Source organism: Balearica regulorum, chromosome 24 (genome assembly GCF_011004875.1).
Source record: "Balearica regulorum gibbericeps isolate bBalReg1 chromosome 24, bBalReg1.pri, whole genome shotgun sequence".
In the NCBI taxonomy this organism is placed as follows: Eukaryota; Metazoa; Chordata; class Aves; order Gruiformes; family Gruidae; genus Balearica; species Balearica regulorum.
Genome location: NC_046207.1, coordinates 550583 through 571556, shown reverse-complemented (window position 1 = coordinate 571556; position 20974 = coordinate 550583). Strand labels below are relative to the sequence as shown.

Below are 20974 nucleotides of genomic sequence, written 5' to 3'. Positions count from 1 at the left end.
AAGGCCCCGCCCAACCTGACCTTGAACACTTCCAAGGATGGGGCATCCATAACCTCTCTGAGCAACCTGTTCCAGTGCCTCACCCTCATCATAAAAGATTTCTCCCTTATGTCCAATCTAGGTCAACCATCTTTCAGTTTAAAACTGATGCCCCTTCTCGTGTCACTACAGGCCTTGGAAAAAAAAGTCTCTCTCTGTCTTTCTTAGAAGCCCCCTTTATATATTGAATGGATGCAAGATAGTCTCACTGGAGCCTGCTCTTCTCCAGGCTGAACGACCCCAGCTCTCTCCGCCTGTCTTCATAGGAGAGATGCTCCAGCCCTTTGATCATCTTCATGGCCCTCCTCTGCACCCGCTCCAACAGGTCCATGTCTTTGTTGTACTGGAGATCCCAGAGCTGGATGCAGTATTCCAGGTGGGGTCTCATCAGAGCAGAGTAGAGGGGGAGACCTGCTGGTCACGCTTCTTTTGATGCAGCCCACGATATGGTTGGCTTTCTGGGCTGCAAGCACATATTGCCATCTTGCGTCCAGTTTCTCATCCACCAGTATCCTTAAGTCGTTCTCAGCAGGGCTGCTCTCAATCCATTCATCCTCCAGTCTCTATTGATATTGAGGTTTCCCCCAACATTACACAAATTATCAAATTATATATATGCTACCATTCAGACTGAGTCAAGTAAGCAGTAACAGCCAAAGGTAGTGTAACTGTTTAGGCTAATGATGGTCATTTGATTGTCTTTGGATATACACAATATTTATAAATTCTTTTGGCATCAATTATTTCATATTCATATGCTAGCATTCCGTGGAAATTATGGCAATATTGGCAATATTGACAAGGTGGAGCAGTCATAGCCATCAGGCTGTGAATCATTAATCCTAGGTAATGAGTGGTATGATGCAAGATGATAATTACTCAGTCCTTCTTTTAAACACATGTTTTGGGTTTGTTTTTTTTTTAACCTTGGAAGAGGATAGTAGGGAAAATAAATTCACCTCCTTCGTAGTTTGAAAGTTACTCTGCACTGACACGTTGCTGTGCATTCCCTTTTCACTAGGTCTCCAGGAAGCAAAGACAGACAACTCAATGGCTACTTGAGGTATGCTCTTTCTACCCTGGGTTCCCCCTCTATTTCCTAATTCCTCTTCTAGTTGCTTCATTGTCCACATTGTTTTATAAAATGGATGTTCTGTGTACTTCATACTAATATTATTCTACAAAGTCTTTGTAAGGACTAACTTCAATTATTTGAGCCCTCCTGTCTAGATGATAGCTAAAGAGGATCCTCCAGGACATGAATCAGAATAAGGGTAGGATTCATCTCACCTGGCATTAAACACCTGCATTAGAGATTTCTGCATATGAGCTAGTCGTGGATGCATTTCATAGTGGAGGTACACAGGTACCTCTGGGGTGTCTGAAATATGGTTTCGGGGAGGTGCTCTAGAAGTGCTGCTTGCTCTCCACTGATGTTTAAGGATGTTGAGGGGACTGTAGATTTCAGGCTGAAGTTGAAGCATAAATGAGTTGAATGCTGCCACCAGCATATACCTGATCTATAATACGAACCCAGGAAAGTTGCATTTCTTCAGGCTACTGTGAACATTAGTTCAAGTTAGACATTTGTTTTTAACTGAAAAATACACCATTGGCTCAAGGAAATCAACTAACAAATTTCACTGGATTTGATAAATCGCTGCAAGAAGAAAAAATATTTCAGATTTACAGTTACTATTGTGAAAAAATGCTAACAAGCACAAGAATATTTCCTTTGAGACAATGGACTGTTCTGTTCAGTCGGGAGCTCGAGGGCCTTTTAATCTGGAAGAACTGAAACTTTGGTTTGTGTTCCTTCCTCTTCACTTTCTCCATCAGGTTCATCAATACTGCCTCTTTCATCCTGTATTTAAAGTGTAATAAACACAGAAATGAGTTCCCTGATCTTCTTTACAATGCTGTGAGGTCTTGACTCAGAGTGGACATTGGCTAGTCTGCAGAAAGCTGTATGGATCCCATATATTGATTTTCTTGCAGTGAGAAATAGTCTTCCCCTGAATGTGTTTCCCTTTGTATGCTAGGATGACAACAAAGTCCGCCTGTCTCATGACCTCTCAGAAGGTGAGAAAAAAGCCACTCAGCAGAGAAGAGAAAAAGTGCTGTTGTGCCTGAAAACCCTTCAGATTCCTTGTGACCAGGTAAGCACGGACAGTCCTATTCAGGAAAAAAGGGTAACACTCCAGTGAAGTGAATGGCACACGGAGTGCCGTTTGAAGTGAGGTCCAGTCCCTAGGAAGCATCATCTGTCATCACAAGTTTCCCAGTGCAGGCTTTCTGTCCCCTGCTGGGAAAAAAGATTCAGGCTGAGAATTTCCAAGGTGAAAAAAAGGAAGAGGACACTGAATTTTCAGTGGAATTCCCAGCTGCAATTCCCACATCTATCAGCTAATTAATTAATTAATTAATCAGCTTGACCTTCCATATATTTATATACCTGCATTTTTTTATAAATCTATACGTATACATTACATTTTTTTATATATATATATATATATGCGCACCATTCGGAACACACACACAGAGTTAACCACCTGAATGTGTTTGCATCCTAATAAGCATGCACACACACGCATGTCTCTAATCTCTCTGTGCGTTCTTGTGCACACATTCATCTCTGCATTTGAACCCTTTCACCCTCAGATGCGCAGCATCGCATACAATGATACAGGAACACCTGCTGCTATGCTTTTTCATACGCTGTGAACACAGGCATACAGTATAACTCTGCACACATCTTTCTTTGACTCCATGCTCATTTTATCCTCATGGCACATATGGTGGGTCCACGCTGGCCAACAGCCAAATGCCTGCAGAGCTGCTCGCTGACTCCCCTCTCCCATGGGACAGGGAGAAAATACAGGGAGGGTGAGAAGAGTTCTGGATCAAAATAAAGCCAGTTTAACAGGGAAAGGAAAAGCTGCAAAGTTGTGTGCACAGGCAAGGGGATTTATTCACTCCTTCCCATCACCAGGGAGATGTTAGCCACTTCCTGCAAAGCAGAGCCTCAGCACGCGTAACAGTTACGTGGGAAGACAAATGCCATAAGCGCAAACATCCTTACTTCTTCCTTTCCTCGAGCTTTTATTGCTGAGCATGATGTTATAAGGTATGGAATATCACTTTAGTCAGTTTGGGTCAGCTGTCCCAACAGTGCCCTCTTCCAACCTAGTGCCCAACTCTAGCCTACTGGCTCGGGGTGGAATGCAGAGTAGCAAGAGAGAGAGCCTGGATATTGTGGAAGACAGCTCAGCAACACTCAAAACATCAGCGTGTTAGCAATACCTTTTTAGCCACAAATCCAAACCACAGCACCATATGGTCTGCTGTGAAGAAAGTTGACTCTGCTCCAGCCAGTTCCAGTGCAACGTGTTTCTTGAGAAATTTCTGTGGCTGGCTGTAATAGGTCTACCTTCCTCTTTTGGGAGAAAAAAAAAGTTCTTGGTGACAAAAAGGGAATAGAGATGACATCTAGAGAAACACAATGAGTACGGCTCAAGGTTTATTTATATTTTGAAGCTACAGCACAAAAACATGGCCACACCAAATTTCAGTACCAGGAAGACAAGTGATAGCACAATACAAAAGAGAACCCATTCTGTGACTGTGATGTAAAGGAAAAAGAGAAATAGGGGGAAAGAGGCAGATTATGGAATGTGTCCTAAAGCAAGGAAGCAGGTCAGGTGAGTGTTGCAATAGCCTTTATCCTTGCTGTTTGTTAAGCCTTTGCTCTGAAAGAAGTATGTTCTCTGTCTTCCACTCCCCAGAATAAAGTGCCCAATATTGCTGTTCTGGGATCAGGCGGAGGCCTGCGTGCCATGATAGCCATGCTAGGAACCTTGGTGGAGCTGAAGAAACAGAATTTCTTGGATGCTGTCACATATCTGTGTGGGGTGTCAGGATCCACTTGGTAGGTGCCCGTTGTCTGGTGTGATGGTGAATGTTTTTCCTGCTCCACAGATTCAACAGTAATTTGACAATTTCATCACTGTTCAGAACTCTCTGTTGGGCTCTCAACAGATGAACTGAGTGGTAGATGAGATATTTGCCTGTGCAATGGTGGGAGGCACAGGGAATATTGGCAACATGCACTACAGTTCAGCGAGACTGACCTTTCATCCTCAGAGAGGAAGAAATGAGCGCCTCTTAATGGTGATTCAGATAAAGATCTGTGGTGATGTCACTCATCCTTGTGGCAGTTAAATGGCATTACCTATGTAAGGTTATGGTCTGAATGTTTATACTTCACTTACTTCACTGAACAGAAATGACATTCAGGAACATGAGCCATTTTACCTTAAGGCCCACGTGCAGCATGTCAATGTCGTGCCAGGATTGTTTGTTACGCTCAAGCGACTGTGAAGGCACTCTAGCTTATAGGTCGTGTACAGGCATCTACTCTGTAAGGACAGAACTCTGTCTAAATTTAGACATCTCCGTATGTGTATCTAGATGTGACATACACACCTCTCCTTCCATTTTACTTAAGGGGATAGGTTTATGTTCTCTAAAGACAGACTTCCAGTGACAGTTCAGATGCCCTAGGAGGAAATCCTGTGTGGTTTTCAGCAGGTGTTTCCAGAGGACACAAGTCTTCCTCAGATCTTGTGTTATTGTCTGTCACATGAGGGTGGAAGTCTTGGACATTTTAGGCCACCTCAAGTGTCACTGTCTATGGTTAGGTACCATATATGGTGTCTGCAGTAATCCAGAACACCTCCGTCCTTGCACAGAGTCAAGACACGTGCTGCTCTAGATGAAGAAGGGAATGCTGTACATCTTAATTCATACCTGAATTAGGCTGTGGAGTTGGTCTTGGAACAGAGTGAGTCTTTACATCTCTGCAGGCAGCTAGCACGAGCTGGGAGCTGTAAGCTCAGTAGGAGAAGATGTCACTCTGCACGTGTACCAGCTTTATTGGTCCTAGTTAGTAACAGACAAAAAGATGTCACAAGTCTCTAGTGCAAAATGATGACGTGATTCTATGTGTTAAAGTTTGTTCCGAGTTCTTTGATGGACTATCTGTGTCTTGGCAGATTTCACATCTTTCCCACAAACGCTGTCTGCAAAATCTGTATTCCTGCAGCAATTTAGCCCTAATACATGGCACATAGCCAGCTGAAACTCAGCTTCAGGTCACGCAACCAATTAAATGACATTATCAGTATGCAACTGAGCAGTAAGTGACACCTTTCTATGATGTAAAGTGCCTTGCTTCTGTAGAAGCCTGGGACTTCTTCCTCTTCCCATACGTTTTTAAAGACACTCCTGTATCTGCATGCAGATTCAAACAAAATAAGCAAAGCCCCATTTGCTTCCCCCTGTGCTAGAGATAGGACTTTTCTTTTTCCTTTAAAGGTGCATGTCCCTCCTGTATGGAGATGAGAAATGGTCAGAAAATTTGTTGTCCTTGAAAGACAAGCTGTGTGAACAACTCAGTAATTCCTCCTGGCATATTACGAAAGCAGGAGAATCCCTACAGGAGTCATCAAAAGATGAACTTTATTCACTCACCGACTTCTGGGCCTCCTTTCTTGTGTACCAAATACTGCAGCAGGTAAGAAGCTAACTTCAAACACCTTGGGAGTGTCTTGAAGATGTCCGAGTAGCTGCAACAAAATTTGACCTCAGTGGCTGTTTTTTTGTGGAGCTCTATAAATTGAAGCAGTATTTCAGAGCATGACATCTTATCTCTAGATATGGAAAGGCAGAAGTGGTTAATCCAACGCCTTGGTTCACGCAGTCTCCTAAGTGGGGGTGTCCTCAGTGCTATAGCAGAGGGGAGGGGCATTTCATGTTCCTTCAGAAGTCCATACTTACCTTCCAGTTCGATGAGAAAGAGCTGGCTGACCACAAGGAGGCCTCAGAGACTGGAATAAACCCTTACCCGATTTATGCAGCAGTGGATAAGGATAAACTGAGTGAAGAAGATGGGCTCTTTCCAGGTAAAATATGGGCCTCTAGTCTAACTGTATCTTAAACAGCACGCATAAGGTTCCTTTATCTCAATGGCAGGCATCAACTGTACTGACATCCAATTGCAGTTTGTCAGTCTGTGTCTTCGTTTATAGATAATGGAGAAAAACGTTCACTTCCAGGCTGGATGAATCACATTCTGTAAAAGTGGCTTTCATGACAGGATATGGTGAGGCACCCCTAGAATAGAATGGGCTAAACAGATTAAATAAAATGTCAATAAAATAGATCTTCAAAATGCAGAAGCCTGAATATAGGCATTTAGTGCCATCATCGATCTCCTTGGCCTCCATCTGATTTCAGCAGGGTGCAGATCTCTTGCAAATGCTCTATCATGTCTGTCAGCCCTATGTGGAGCCCCAAGACAATCCAGTGCTTCCAGAACCGAATGAGGCAACTAGATCCCTTTTCAGTAGTTAGGGAGAAGGCCTTCACATGGGGATGTTTACTTTCAAACAAATACTCTTACCCCATCCCATTAAACTGACTTTTCCCTCGCTACAATTTAAAACTCTGACTGTCTCTCCTACCCCTACTTGCACAGAGGACAGATTGCCTCCTTCCACTTACCAACGGGAGGCTTTGACTTCAGGTGATGGGATTCGATTTAGAAAGCACAAGCTGGCCGGGAATTGTGATAATCCTGGAAGGTCTGAGCGAGAACTGAGGACTTCATTCTGGAAAGGAAATGTGATCAAGGAAGGGATTACGAGATGGAGAGTAGGTGGCTCTGCAGTTTAGGCATGTGGGATAATAGTCACGACCAACAAAAAGTTTCACCATTGCTATCAAATTATATTTTCCATACCTGTTAGAATAATTGATGTCCCTCTGGAGCAAATAGACTTGATTCAGTTGTCCACACAGAGGCCTGTGGTTCCATTTGAGATGCCTTACCATACTCTGCCTGCTTCACCTACTTTTCTAAAGGACTATGAGTGTTATTTCAGTCCTGAGTCATAACTGTTGCCCCCATGCAGGTGACTCAGTTCACCATAGGTCCCTAGCACCGTAGGTTCCCAGTTACATACCTGTGGGTACGTGAATCAAGCCCAGTCTCTTCTCTTCATTGACTCTAGAGAATAGTAGGGCAGGCAGACTCTGTCACCTACGCATAAGCATCGAGAGGCCCTTGAGATACCTAACACTTCTGAGAGATCTGCACAGAGCTGTACAATGTGACACATGATCTGTGGGAAACCAAGACCTTTCTGGTGTGGCAGCTGGAGGCCAAGATAGGAAGGACACCAAGGGCGTATCAAAGAGCAGGTGGCAGCATGCTTGCAACTTAGTTTGTTCCCCATATGCAAATTTGTCTTTAGTCAGCTAATATCAGGTGATTTTAGAAGAGGAAAAAAACCAACCTAAAGGTCTTCTTCTTTGGGACAGTGAGGTCAGCTATGCTTCCGAATATTGAGTGACAAAGCTGTTTGATTTTTCTCAGGGACTTGGTTTGAATTCACCCCACATGAGGCTGGATATACTGCCTTGGGTGCTTTTCTGAGTACCAAACACTTTGGAAGTGAATTTGAGGAGGGTGAGCTGAAGAAAAAGGGGAAGAAGAAATCCATTTGTTACATGCAAGGTGAATCTTCCTAATTCTGCTTTGTAGAAGGAAAAATACAGCTTTAGCTATCCTGGATCTTTCTGTAGGTAAAAAGGATGCATCTGTTATTCCATGAATGCACGCATAATAGTGTATGAATTCTGGAGAGCAGTTTGTCTCACTTTAAACATTCAAACAGGTACACCTGAATGCCTCTCTACACTCCACTGTCTACATTGACCAATTTTTTGTGGTTTCTATGGGAAGTGAGAGACCTAATCTTTAGATTACGGATGTTAATAACACAGTTCCAACCTGGATGTCTAAATCTTCTATAATCCCAGCATGCTGACTTTACAGGGAGAGGTGCTTCCCAAACTAGAGACATCCTACTGTGAGGACTGGTAGCTCCTATTTTGCTAGTTTGTTTCACTCCATTTCAGTCCACGTCCAAAGTTCTTTCATTCCCTACCAAAGTGGTATAGCTGCAAATCTAATCTCATCTTGCTTGTCTGTGACATGACTAAACATATCTGGAATCCTTAAACACATCTTGCGTTTAATGACTTCATGCCCCAGTCTCCTCAAAACACACCTCAAAACACACCATGCTATGGGGGGACGAGGGGCGGGGGGGGGACGAGAAAAAGAAAAAAACAAAGCAGCGCTCTAGTTCGTACTATTCAATTCACTCAGAAGGAAAAACAAATAAACACAACACATCCATGAAGGGTACTTATGCCTCCAGGCTCATGTGTGGGGCTGGCCCAAGGAAGCACTCGCCCAAGAGTTCTGCAGTGTGAGAGTACCCAGTGGATTTCCATGGGATTCTGCCCTTAAGTAACATAAAAAGCTGGTCCACAAGCATGGGCAGACCTAGCAGGAGGAAGAGGGAGTAAATAATTTCAGGAGGTGTATAATCCTTTCAGTAGGCAGTAAGGGAAGATGAGTCAAGGAGTTTCAATTTAGACATCTGTCTTAAAGATTTTGAAAGTTTAGTAAGAGACGTGTACTGCTGAAAGGCAGACTTGAATTCTTAGCGAAACTTATAAAGCAAGCACTCTAAGCCCTTTTTTTTTTTTTCTTCTTTCCCAGGCTTATGGGGGAGTGCTATTGGAAGCATGGAAGAAAATCTAAAGTTTATACGAGGTACTACATGTTTCCTGTTGCTGGTATGCTCAAATCAGTTGTTGCACCCGCTGAAATTGAGCACATACTTCCCATTACCCTCAAGTAATCCCTGCAGTGCTCTAGTTCCAAACAGAAATACAGCTATGCCTAACACAAGCTCCACTGGCACTCCATTTGTCATCTTCAGAGATGCCCAGACAGAGTTTGTCCAGATCTTAGCCAAGACTGTGCAGCTCAAAGAGCCAAAATTAAAATCATAGAATCATAGAATGTTTGGGGTTGGAAGAGACCTTAAAGATCATCCAGTTCCAGCCCCTCTGCCGTATCCTCAGAGACAATATGTTAAACTCTGAGGCAGGAGGCTATCAAAACTGCTGGGGGAATAATAGAGGTGAGTGAGATGCCATGAGGTGTCTGAGAATGCGAGCAGAGAGCTATGAGTGATGAACAGAACCAGCAAGAGGTTAGTACTCTTTTGGAGTGTCAGCCACAAGGCAGGTACATCTATGTTTAGGTGCATGGCTAGCTTTCCTGATGTCTTTCGTTGGCAGACAATGACTATTTTATTGGAAGGGGTATTCTTATTTTAATTATCCTTTTATTTCTTCCCAGACAGTCTCGGCTTGTTCTCACAAGGACCATTGCACTCATTGAAAGGCCTCTCCTCATATGGACCAGGTGCGTTATTGTGCTTCTTTGCCTTTTTGTTTTCTTTTGTTTTGTTTTGTTCTGTTCTGTTTTAAATTTTTCAATTTGACATTCTTTTCTGCTTGCCCCATGTTTTCCTTAGGGGACTGACAGGAGTCTCAGCAGGCACAAGGAAATCCAGACCTTCTTGTCTCTCATTTACGTAATGATTTGTGAGATCTTGAGCATGTAACTGAAATAGCCACCCTGACATTTGGGAGGGATTCACTCATGTCAGACGCCCTTTAGTAACGGGCTTCTGGGAAGGTGATGTTACTGCACGCTTGTGTAGCTGCTGTGGCCAGGGAGTACAAGAGAAGCCTGCACCACGCAGCTTCCAGGCTCACGCTCACATTCAGGTCCAAACTTCCTGCTTGTCCACACTGCCTGTGAGTTAGCGTTGGCTCTAGGTTGCAATACGCCAGATGGCTTTCCACCTGGGAAATTTGGGGACAGCAGGGGTGGCAGAGGGGGTGAAAGAGCAGATCGTGCTCACCTTCATGTCTGCCGCTACAGGCAGACTGTATGCGAGTGTCCGTAGCTCTTTTGATGTGAGAAGTTAGACCTACACTTTAGACATAAAAATCCAGATCAGGAATGGCTCAGCTACACTTCCTGAAGTAAGTGCAAGTCAGCACATATGTTCTTCCAAACATTACTTTAGCAGAAGATAAATCATATTGTGCTAACCATCATGGCTGGTTGACAGTAGACTTTAAGGAAAAGAAAGCGAATATTAAACATGGCACCTTTCATGGACCTGTTATTCCGGGTTTTCCCCTTTTGTAAAATTCAAATTTCCCACAGAATTTTTGTTTGTTTGCTTGTTTGTTTCTTTGTTTTCTTCTTCCATATTGAAATGTTCACCTGGAAAAATTAGATTTTAATGACTGTAAACCAGAAAATGCATTCCCACAGTACTCTCTTGCTAACGCTTGAAGAAATCGCACTAGGCTTGACTCAAATCGTCGTCACTTTTCTTATTCCTTTCTGTACTTACTCTTTTTTTTTTTTTTTAATTCAAGATGGGAATGAAGTATTTGAGGCATATTAGAAAATCCCCATTTACTCCAAATTTTATGTTTCTGTTCCTCCTCCTGCAACTTTGTTTCATGGAACTTTTCTTCCAAGATGAACACAAAGGCCATCTGAATCCTGGTATGGTTGCGCAGCTGTCTAGGTGTGAATGCTCAGTGTTAGGTGTTTTTATTGTCAACAGAGAGAAATACTCACTCTGGCACACAGTTCCTCTCACCCGCTTGAACAGCTTCTTTAGGATAAGAGGAATGAGGTCAGCGTGTTTCTACAGATTCCACTGAATGCCGGGACTACATCTTCACTAATTCCCATGTCAGTTACTGCCTCATCAGTTGTTTGGTACGATAAATTCCATTCTGATGTAACTTTTCTCTTATCTTTCTTAGAGAGTATTTCAGATACCTTCATGGCTTATCAGTCCACTCTTCTTCTACTAGACCTTCAGCTGTGTGCTGTAAGTGGGAGTGATCCTAAGGAAGTCTTCGACAAATTGTTGAATAAATTGTCAGGCAAGTGAATGATGCTGAGATTTCTAAGCACGTGCATTCTCAGTAACCTGAGAAGTTTTACAAAAGGTGATTCCTTTGTTGTGCATTCTCATATTTTCCTTTTCTTCTTTTCTCTCTTTTTAACAAGAGAAGGGAAAAAGTGCATCCTACCAACTGTGCCTTGAAATGTCTAATACTTGGGCAATGAAAACGAAGGAGGCAAGAATGAAGAGCTGTGCTGAACTGGGCAAAGAGGTAGAAAAGGCGTTTGGAGGCAAGTATTCTACACTAATGCTTACCACAACGATGATGCCCTCTCCACCCCAGGTAGAAATGTCCACCTGCATTTGTAGTAAAAAGTTGCCCTGTAGGTTGCCACCTATCTGTTTCTTTAACGTGACTGGGTTTTGTGCTTTTTTCTCCACTTGATCTTCCTCAGGGTGTCTTGGAAAAGAAGGTATTATAGAAGGAGTGTTGTCATCATCCCATGAAAACCTCCTAGGCAAGTTTATCTCATTTACTCTCTTTGATGACTCTTTGTATTGTATGTGCTTTGGAAAATTGCGCGTGCTTTGGAAAATTGCATGTGCTTGGGAGTTTTGGGAGCTGGAATTCCAGTGTAAATGTTGGGTGCAGCCACAGTAGGAAGATCTGGTGAAAACCATATTGAAGAATACGTGCTAGTGCTGATACCCCTCATCCAAGGACTAGTTTCCAATATCCGCAAAGCTTTCAGGTCTCACAAAAGCTCTTAGAACCTGCCTACCTAAGTAAATAAGAGTAAGAGACCTAATCCTGAACAATCACTGTTTCCCATCTATCTTTGCTCCTGACTGAACCTGTATTGTCAGCAAGACTTCTCAGACATGCCAAACTGATGAAGTATAGGATCTTGGCAGCTGCAGGTAGTGGATTACTGAGTGGACTGCTGTTGGACAGCTGGGGTGCCATGATCTCAAGTGCTGCTTGGAACTTCCACCACTAGAGAAATTTTGAAATAAAGACATCCTAAAGGAAAACTGGCTTTTCTTTAACAAGCCACTCCATTCTTTCTGTGTTGGTTTTTTTTTTTCCCCCCAGCTAATCAGCATTTCTGCTCTTTTATCTAAACTGAAGCTTGTTTTCAGTGAACTGATTTAGCTTACATTTGCAATATTTAATAGACTCAGTTGTGGGCGAAATGAGTATTATTTGGATTTGGATCAGAGAGAGCAGGAAGAGGTCTAAGCAAGACAGAAATAAGTTGCAAAGTAAAATTTCACACTGAAATTCCTCAAATACATTTGCAATGTTTAGCTGGTACGTTACCTGTTTAGGTCCAGGGCTCTGCTAGTTCCACCAGCCACAGTGTATGGGTGGCTTTTGGCCAGTTCCTTCTGGAGTAAGCCAACTGGCACTCTGAGATTAAATCTGGACATTGCAGACAGGCCTTTTTTCTCTCCAACGCCTGTTCCAAGGAGTGTGTTCACCGATAAGGCCTGGATTGTCTCTGTGTGCACAGTGCAGTCCTCCAAACTCTTTCACTGGGCTGGTCTTCTCACAGTGTCTCACACGGTCTCTTGATGATCTCATGGCTTTCAGCTAAAATCCCCTACCTCATACAGGTCATTCTACCAGGCTGTAGCATGGCCCTCACTTTATTCAGGGCACTTTCAGCTGGGAAGAAGATGAAGAGAAATAACAGTCCCTCTGAACCTTACAAGAAAGCTGTAAGAGGCGCAGAAAAGATCAGGCCTCACTGTTGTACAGCACTGGTGTAACCAGTCCACTCCAGAGCCGGCGAGCCTCAAGCTTGGTGAATGTGCCAGCTGGTGTAGGGCCCAAATCCTGTATAGTCGGTGCCTTGAGTGGTTTATTCTAATCTGTTTCAGCTGTACTTAGATTCCATTGCTTAATGTTAATTATCTGAAGTAGGGCAAGGCATGGTTCTTTCTCTTCTGAAGCACTCATCCCTTGGCCCTCAGGCTGTTTGTACGCTATCTGCACATATTTCCTCTAACACCACGCATCTCCCCCAGATTTTGTTGCAACAGTGGAAAAGTGAAGTTCTCTAGATTCAACTATATTCTGAATTTATTGTCTCTCCCCAGGCTCAGTGTGGAATGTCACTAGGATGCTGCTTAAAACAATTCAATGTGCATTGACCTGGCAATGGGGAACGACTAATAACTTCCTTTACAACTGCCGTAAGAAAATCTAATGAAATGATGATTTGTTTATATTCAGAAAATACGGAGTGGTTATGCTGTCCAACTAGATCTATGAGGCAGAATGCCTGGAGTTTAGCAGAGCTTTTATGCTGTGCTTGTGTGATGTTAAACCAAGAAAACTGTCTTTGCTATTTACCTTCCTAAAACAGTGGGTCAGATAGCTTTCCTTTCCAGGATCCACACTCTCTTCACCGCATCCCATTATAGGCAGCAAATAAACTAGTCATAAACAGAATTATTGCACACTACCGGAATCCAGATCCGTAACATCACTGCAGATATATAAGCTCAATTCTGTCACGTAAACACAGGCATCCAATGTCACACAAACTGCCCTTGAGTACAAGGGTCAACAGCATTAAGTTGGAAGACCCAAAATAAAACCTATAGGACCCTTGTGCCCTTTTGGAGGAGAACCTGAAGGACACAAGTCCCTCCGAAGGAGGTGAAACTGGACAACTAAGTTTATGAAACTGAGCTGTGCTCCTGATGCATGGGCAGTAACATGAGTCTCTAGATTCCATTGCCTACCCTAGCTGGATGTTCCCTTATGATAATGGAAACTTTGGCACCCAGCACAGAAGTAGAAACCTGCATTTAGACAACTGCAGTTAGCTGGCTCACACCTTCATTTATCTGCTCAAAAATGTCCTAAAACTATGGGTGCATAGTTCCAGGGGCATGATCTCTTCACTTTTTCTGAAAGCCCATGAGGAATTCTGATCTGCAGCTGACCACAGTCAGAGAGGTAGGTCAGAGGGATTTGGACTCCTCTTGTGAGAATACGGTTGGATTTCTGGTTGGGGAGGAGAGGCAAGGAGAGGCAGATTTCAGTACTTTTTTGGGGTGCATTGTCAGTGAAGACCGATGGACTCTTTTTGTGCTGGTCACCTATGTATATATATATATTTTTTTTTTTTCATATATGTCTTTCTGAAATCTCATTGCTTTTTTTTTTTTTTTCTTTTTTTTCTTTTCATTGGATTAGCTAAAGTTGAGCACTCCTACCTGGTCAAAACCAAACTCATCTCTTTGATTGATGCTGGCCTGGCAATAAATTCTGCCTATCCTCTGGTCCTTCGAGCACAGCGGCGAACAGATCTGATCATTTCCTTTGATTTCAGCTCTGGAGACCCTTTTGAGGTACACGTGTGGCTATGGCTTTGGAGAACCTCCTTTGGGGTCATTGGGTTGGGGACTTCCGAAATGCATTACAATCATTGTCAAAGCAATTTTCAAAGAAATATCTGAACGGGTTCTGACAGGTTGGGACGCTGACCATCACATTGCTTGGGCTTCTTTTCTAGGTGGTTGGCAGAAACAGATATTCGTAGAACATGAGCCATTTTATCTGTCTTGTTCACATGGTATTGTATGGTAACCTACGAAGGTTATCAAGCTGTCAGGCTGTCAAGGGTGCATCGGGGGAAAGCTCACAAACGTCTTAGCCTCCCTTTTGTCCTTAGGGCTGCCTAGAATTTTCCTGATGGTAAGTGATATTACTCCTTCCTCAGGGGCAGTTGATGACATTCATCACAGAGATGAATGTCATCCTGGTGAGCAGGATGAGGAAACATGGTCTCAACACTGAATTCTTCCATCTTGCTGGAGGGAATTAGGTGAGGGGGAAGTTTAGTGTCTCATCAGAACTTACAATGTGCTGGGATACCTCAAATTGCTGCTTCTCAGTATATTTTCAGTGCGGTCACTTTAGGGACAGTGGAGGCAGCTGCACCCGGAGGTTCTGGCTCCTATGGGCATCTTACAGTAGGCATTGAAAATCGATTAAGTGATCTTTTCAAGCGCCCATTTCCGTTTGACTACAAATAAGGTTGTTAGGGAGCAGTGAGGGCCAGCTCCTCCTTAAGCCGGGCTCAATAACACGACCTGCAGGGCAGGGGCCTCACCAGCCAGGGCCCAGCCCTGCAGCACCTGAGAGGGACAAGCAGGGCAGGTCCAAGGATGGCAGACAAGGTCAATCAGTAGTCCAGATTATCCAGGCAAGTCCATGGCAAAAAGACAGGTCCAGGGTCAAGCAGGAAAGTCAGTCCGTGTGCCAGGGAATGGATCAACGGAGTCCATGTCCAGACACATCTGTGGCTGAGCTGAACACTGCTGCTTGTACCAATGAAAAGGGTACGGGTGGAGACCCCAGGACCATTAAGGCCTATTAGTGCATTCAGGACCCTGACAGTAGCCTTCCATCCTAGCAAAGTGTGTCCTCACGCTTGGGAGGTCTGGGTTCAGAAGGACCTTGCTGTAGAGTGATTTCATTGCTGTGGTTGTCAGTGGGCTATTTCAGGGGACACAGAGCCAGGGCAGGGGCTGCCATCTGGGAAGGGGACATGGCATGAGAGATTTGGGGTTGGGGAGGGGTGTTCAGGCTGGGGTCCAGGCTGGACTGGGAGTGAAGAAGGTGGGGCAGGGGGTTCTCTGAGGCCAGCTTTGGAAGGTTGACAGGCTTGAGGAACGACATTGCTCAGGAGCCTGGGAAAAGGTCGGAGGTTGGCAGCGTGGGGATATCAGAGCCCAGGGCCAGGCTCACCCCTCAAGAGGAGTCATAGTGGCAAGGTCCTGCACAGGTGTGGGCCAGGCTCCATGCGGTTGGCAGAGGGCTCAGGAAGGCCTGAGCTAACTGCCAAGGGCCAGCTGCTCCTGAGGGAAAGGGAGCCAGGTGTGATAACAGAGCAGGCAGGGCAGGGCCTTGCCAGCCAGTGCCCAGCTTCACAGGATCCAAGCAAGACAGACAGGGAGGGCTTGGAGATAGCAGTCAGGTTCAAACACGGGTGGGAATCATCAGGCAAGTTTGCTATGATGAGGCAGGTCCGAGGTCAATTTGGGAAGTCCATATGGATCAGGACTGGTGGCAGGTTGGTGGCAGGTGAGGGTCAGGTCCGCTGAGGGTAGCCAGTCCAGTGATGGCTAGTGATGACACCCTTCCAAGGTCAAGCTGGGAAGTCAGCCTTTGGGTCAGGGCCCGGATGTAGGGGGCGAAGGCACAGGCATGACTGTGGCTGAGCAGGAGACCAGTGCACCTAGGACATAGCTCATGGAGGGCTTGAAGACCCAGGCCTGAGATTAAATGGAGCTCATGGGCCCATGGGAAGGATCTGGTCCTTACCAACTCACACGTCCACAAGAATGAAGGAAAAGGGGTTTGGAAAATGTAGTTCTCCAGGGAGGAAGAGCAGAAACCCTTATTAGAGGTAAGAGAAGCCCCTGTCAGATGGCAGACCACTTTTTGAAAGACAGTATTTACAGCAAAATAGATCTTTTACCTTTGAGGAGACCTCATATCAGTATTGGTAAGAATTTTGCTCAGTTTCCCTTTGCGTAGGCTTTTTTCCTCCTCATACACTCCATTTCCTTTCTCCTTTTATAAACAAATTTCATAACAAATGAGGGTAAATGCACAACGCTGTTTCTGTAATTGCTTCCATTTAAACATAGATGCCTAGGTGATGAATTTGGGGAGCTTGAGTTAAAAAAGAACTTGCTAGGCTTTCCAAATATCATTACTATTTCACATCATTCCAGGAAGACCTTGTGAGAAGTCTGATTGTCTTTTGTGACCACAAGAGTCATCACGTCTTCAGCTACAACTCCATCTTTTCCCAATAGGGATTAAGGAAAAGGGATAGATCTGTAGAATCTAACCCCGAGGCAATTTGGCGGGGTGACAGAAGTATCGGGGTGTCAGTGCATGCCTGTCTAAGGGAGAGGCCAGTAGTGTTCTTAGTGCCTAAGGCCCCATCTTTGGTTGTGAAGTGCATTCCTTGTGGTGGGGTTGTTGGAATGAATTGTGTAAGATCCCAGTTACTCTGGGAAGCTTACATAAAGTGGCTGCTCTTCACAGCCCTTGTGCCATCTAGAGCAGAATATTGCACACCCATTCAGAGGAGCGAAAGAGACTCACAGGTTGTTTCTTCTCCTCAGCTCCTGAACAGCTGGGAGTAATATCTCTCAGGGAGACCACAGAAAACCTGAGTTTGTGCAAGCCCCCAACTTAACGCCTACCCCAGTCAATGCTTTCACGCAAAATCAGGCCAACATTCAAGTTCAAGAGTGCCTCGAGTGAAGTGAGTTAGGGTCTCCCTTTGATGGTCAGATCGACAGAAGCGGCACGTGGCGAGTTTTTAATTTTGTTAGAATGGTAGAGCAAAAGGAGGGGTTGCTGTGGAAAGCAACATTTGTTCTGAAAGTCTGTGAAGCTGGTGATGTCTTCAGACTCTTTTAGAGATGCCAGATCCCTTTAATTTTGACATCTTTCCGTGTTAGCCACATGGCCTTTCTGGGCGTAGGTGTAATTTGTTAAACAAAGGTTCTTGCTAGAAGTGATGCCAGAAGTGAGTGCTTGATTTTCATTTATATTCCAGACTTTGTCTGTTCCTCAGAGAATGCTTGAGGAAAGCTTAGACTTTTAAATGTATTTTATGTTACAATTATGTATAGTCTAAGAAACTATGTTCTGTAGCAATTAATTTCATTACCAGAGGTAGGATTGATTTATTCGAGGAGATCAGAAAGAAGCAGAGGAACTAAAAAATGCATACAATTTCTCTGTGTTTCAGACTATCAAGAAAACAGCTACATACTGCCAGAAAAACCATATCCCGTTTCCCAAGATAGAGCACCAGGAAAAGAATGTGGACAACCCTTCTGATTGCTATATCTTCCGAGGAGACGAGTCATGCCCTACAGTCATGCACTTTCCACTCTTCAACAACGTGAATTGTTCTGGTAACACGTACTCTATGCAATTTTGTCTCTGCATATTTTCATTTCATATTCTCAACTTCCAGTGTCAAGCATTGCAGAGTCCTTCTTTACCCAGCGCTGCTGCCACAAATGCACACAGAAGAAAAGGAACAGGGCAGGCTCAATGTCGAATGGATAGAAGCTTGCATGTGCATTAATGTACTCACCCTCTCAGACAGGCGACATATGTCCTGAACTATAAGGATTTTACACTCTCCTTGGTTTGTTGTGTAAATCAGTGTAATTAAATTGTGGTCCTCCTACTAAAGAGGAGTTGGGGAGGCATCACATTTAGAAGCCAGAGTGTCCGCGTCCGGGATATTTACCACTGCTTTCCTTTACAGTTATTGGTGAGGATCAGGCAGGTCCAGGCGGAGATTTATCCCCCTCTCTCAGACAACTGATGAAGCCGGTGATGAAAGAGGCACCTCCAGACTCTTGACTCCTTTCTCTTCGCTAGCTCCCGCAGGATCTTAATGTGATAAAGAACTTGTGTGGGAAACTTGCACATCTTCAAGGATTAATGTTTTCCTCAATGCCATGCTTTTCTTGAATGATCTTCTAGTTTTCTGTTAGGCAATTACTTACATATTTTGTCTACTTTTTTCCTAGATAAAATAGAAGAATACAGAAAAAGGTTTCCCACCTTTTGCATGTCCTTCCCCAGGGAAGACATCAAAGACCTCCTTCAGAAAGCGGGGTTGAATGTATCCAACAATAGTGAGAAGATTTTGCAAGAGATAAAACGGCTTGTGCCTTCCTCTCGTGCAAACAAGTTCTGAATGTGAAGCGTTTTTTCCTTCAGTACAAGACAATGAATTTACGAATTGCTATAAATGGTATACTTTACCCCACTGCACGTTTTGTCTTGGCCATTTGGTGTATTAGTCTTCATAGTGTGCCCTGGGCAACCATAATGGAGATTTCTCCATCTCAGCTACCTCTCCTCTATAGCCAAAAGAACCAAAAAGGTGCTCTTAAGCAGTGAACACTTGGCACATTTGAAACATATTTGTGAGACTAAGACGGCCTGTGTTTCTGAAGGGCTGAAGAGGCTGTCTTTAAAATTGGCTGAGACGGAGGCTTTGGTGTTTGCAAAGAGGTCTTAAACCAACAAAGAGGAAAAATAAGGGAAGAAGGAGAAAGAGAGAGAGGAGGCTTTCCATAGGAGAATACCTAACCAGGCAGCATGACAGGTAATAAAGAATTAGACAGATAAATACTAAGTAAACATTTTAAAAGGGAAAAAAGAACCACTATAATTTTTGCTTTTGACAATAGAAGAGGCACAATAGAGGAGCCATGAAAGAGATAAAGAGAAGTCCAATGGTCAGAGACTGACAAATAATGCCGGTAAAACTGGAGTGTCTCTGCACAAGGAGAGGATGTCTGTCCACATGAACCAAATGCAAGCTAATGCTAGACTCTGGCTTGCTCATGATACTGGCTTTTCAACCTTCTTTCTTTTTCTGTATTTGTCACTTGTTCATTTGTCTGCATTTTCCGTGTATCGTACTTAAACCTAACTGTATATTAAATATATGAGCTATAGCCTGTTCCTAATAGCAGCCATATTTGGCTTTGTCCCAATGTGTACTGCACAATCCCAGTCAAAGAATTTATCTGTAATAACTTGGCATTGAAAAAGAATATCTCTGATATTGAAAAAAAACCCGCCAAACCAACAGCCTCCTCTGAGCTATACTGGAAATCTTTAGCTTGCAAGTGTTTTCTTGTGTTTTCTTATGTTCAGACTGAATTGAAACCAGGAAATTCAGTGTAAAGACAGGAAAACACTTTCTGTTTTTACTGTGACAGTGGTCAGACACTAGAACAGGTCACCCAGAGAAGCTATGGAGTCTGCATCTGTGGAGATATTCAAACCCCACTTGGACAAGGTCCTGGGCGACTTGTTTGAGCTGACCCTGTGTACTGCTTTTGTCTAGATGAGAGTTAATTTTCTTCATAGTAGCTTGCATGGTGCTGTTGTGGATTTGTGGCCAAAACAGCGTTGATAACACAACGATGGCTCAATTGTCACAGAACACCGCTTGTACAGTGTCAAGAATTCCTTATTTTGCTTTGCTTGCATGATCAGGTTTTGTTTTACCTATTAAACTGTCTCTGTCTCAGCCCACGAGTATTTTCAATTTTACCCTTCCAATTCTTTCCCTCATTCCACTGGCGGGGGGCGGCTGGGGGGAGCGGGGCAGGGGGGAAGCGCTGAGTGAACGCTGTGTGGTGCTTAGCTGCCTGCTGGGGTTAACCCACAGAAATAATTTCTGCTGCCCAGCATTGAGCTCAGAGGCTTCAAGATAACGATGTATTTCATTGGAATGTGGTCGACAAAATTGATAGCTGTTACAGCTATTCAGCTATTGATTGGCAGGCTCCTGTGCTTGCCACGGGGCTAGCGTGCCTTAGTGTATCTTAGAGGCTCATGCTCGTCAGTGGATTCTTTCGCTGTTTGCTGTAGTGCTTATCATCTTACTCTGCTGTGCCTGGGAACATTTTGCTAACAGCAACGGCCATGCGCCTGGGGTGGCAGATAGCCAGGGCATCGCTGCTGGTCCTGTGCTGCTGGATAGGCTGGAACTCCAGTGTGAACTTGAGTCAAAAGGACTGTGACCTGTAGCTAAGTCCATGTTGGAGCAAGTACACCTCAAAGCATCTGTGGCTGTGGATAAGTCCACAGGGGGCAGGGGGTGTGATGGTTAATGAGGGTGTATTGGATAGTGTGGGTCCTGAGCATGATGTAAATGGTATGGAATAAGGGGTGGAGACTGTAGTTGGTCTGGCTGGGATGGAGTTAATTTTTTTCATGGTAGCTCATATGGTGCTGCCTTTTGGATTTGTGACCAAGTCAGTGTTGATAACACAGGGATGTTTTAACTGTTGCTGAGCAGTGCTCACACAGAGTCAAGGCCTTTTCTTTTTCTCACACCGCCCCAACAGAGAGTAGGCTGGGGGCGCACAAGAAGCTGGGACATATAACACAGCTGGGACAGCTGACTTCAGCTGACTAAAAGGATATTCCATACTTTATGACATTGTGCTCCGCAATAAAAGCTAGGGGGAAGAAA

General features: G+C 44.1%; 1 protein-coding gene across 1 annotated transcript; it reads left to right on the top strand.

Moving 5' to 3' along the window:
* Nucleotides 1-1379: 1379 nt before the first annotated feature.
* PLA2G4C (phospholipase A2 group IVC) lies at nt 1380-20057 on the top strand. The gene is made up of 15 exons (XM_075774863.1): nt 1380-1397; nt 2082-2198; nt 3825-3967; nt 5416-5614; nt 5885-6002; nt 7478-7618; nt 8675-8728; nt 9323-9388; nt 10822-10948; nt 11277-11290; nt 11363-11425; nt 13014-13109; nt 14122-14276; nt 17705-17873; nt 18504-20057. The coding sequence occupies exons 1-15, from the start codon at nt 1380-1382 to the stop codon at nt 18671-18673; spliced, it is 1650 nt and encodes a 549-aa protein (XP_075630978.1). The 3' UTR covers nt 18674-20057.
* The last annotated feature ends 917 nt before the right edge of the window (nt 20058-20974 follow it).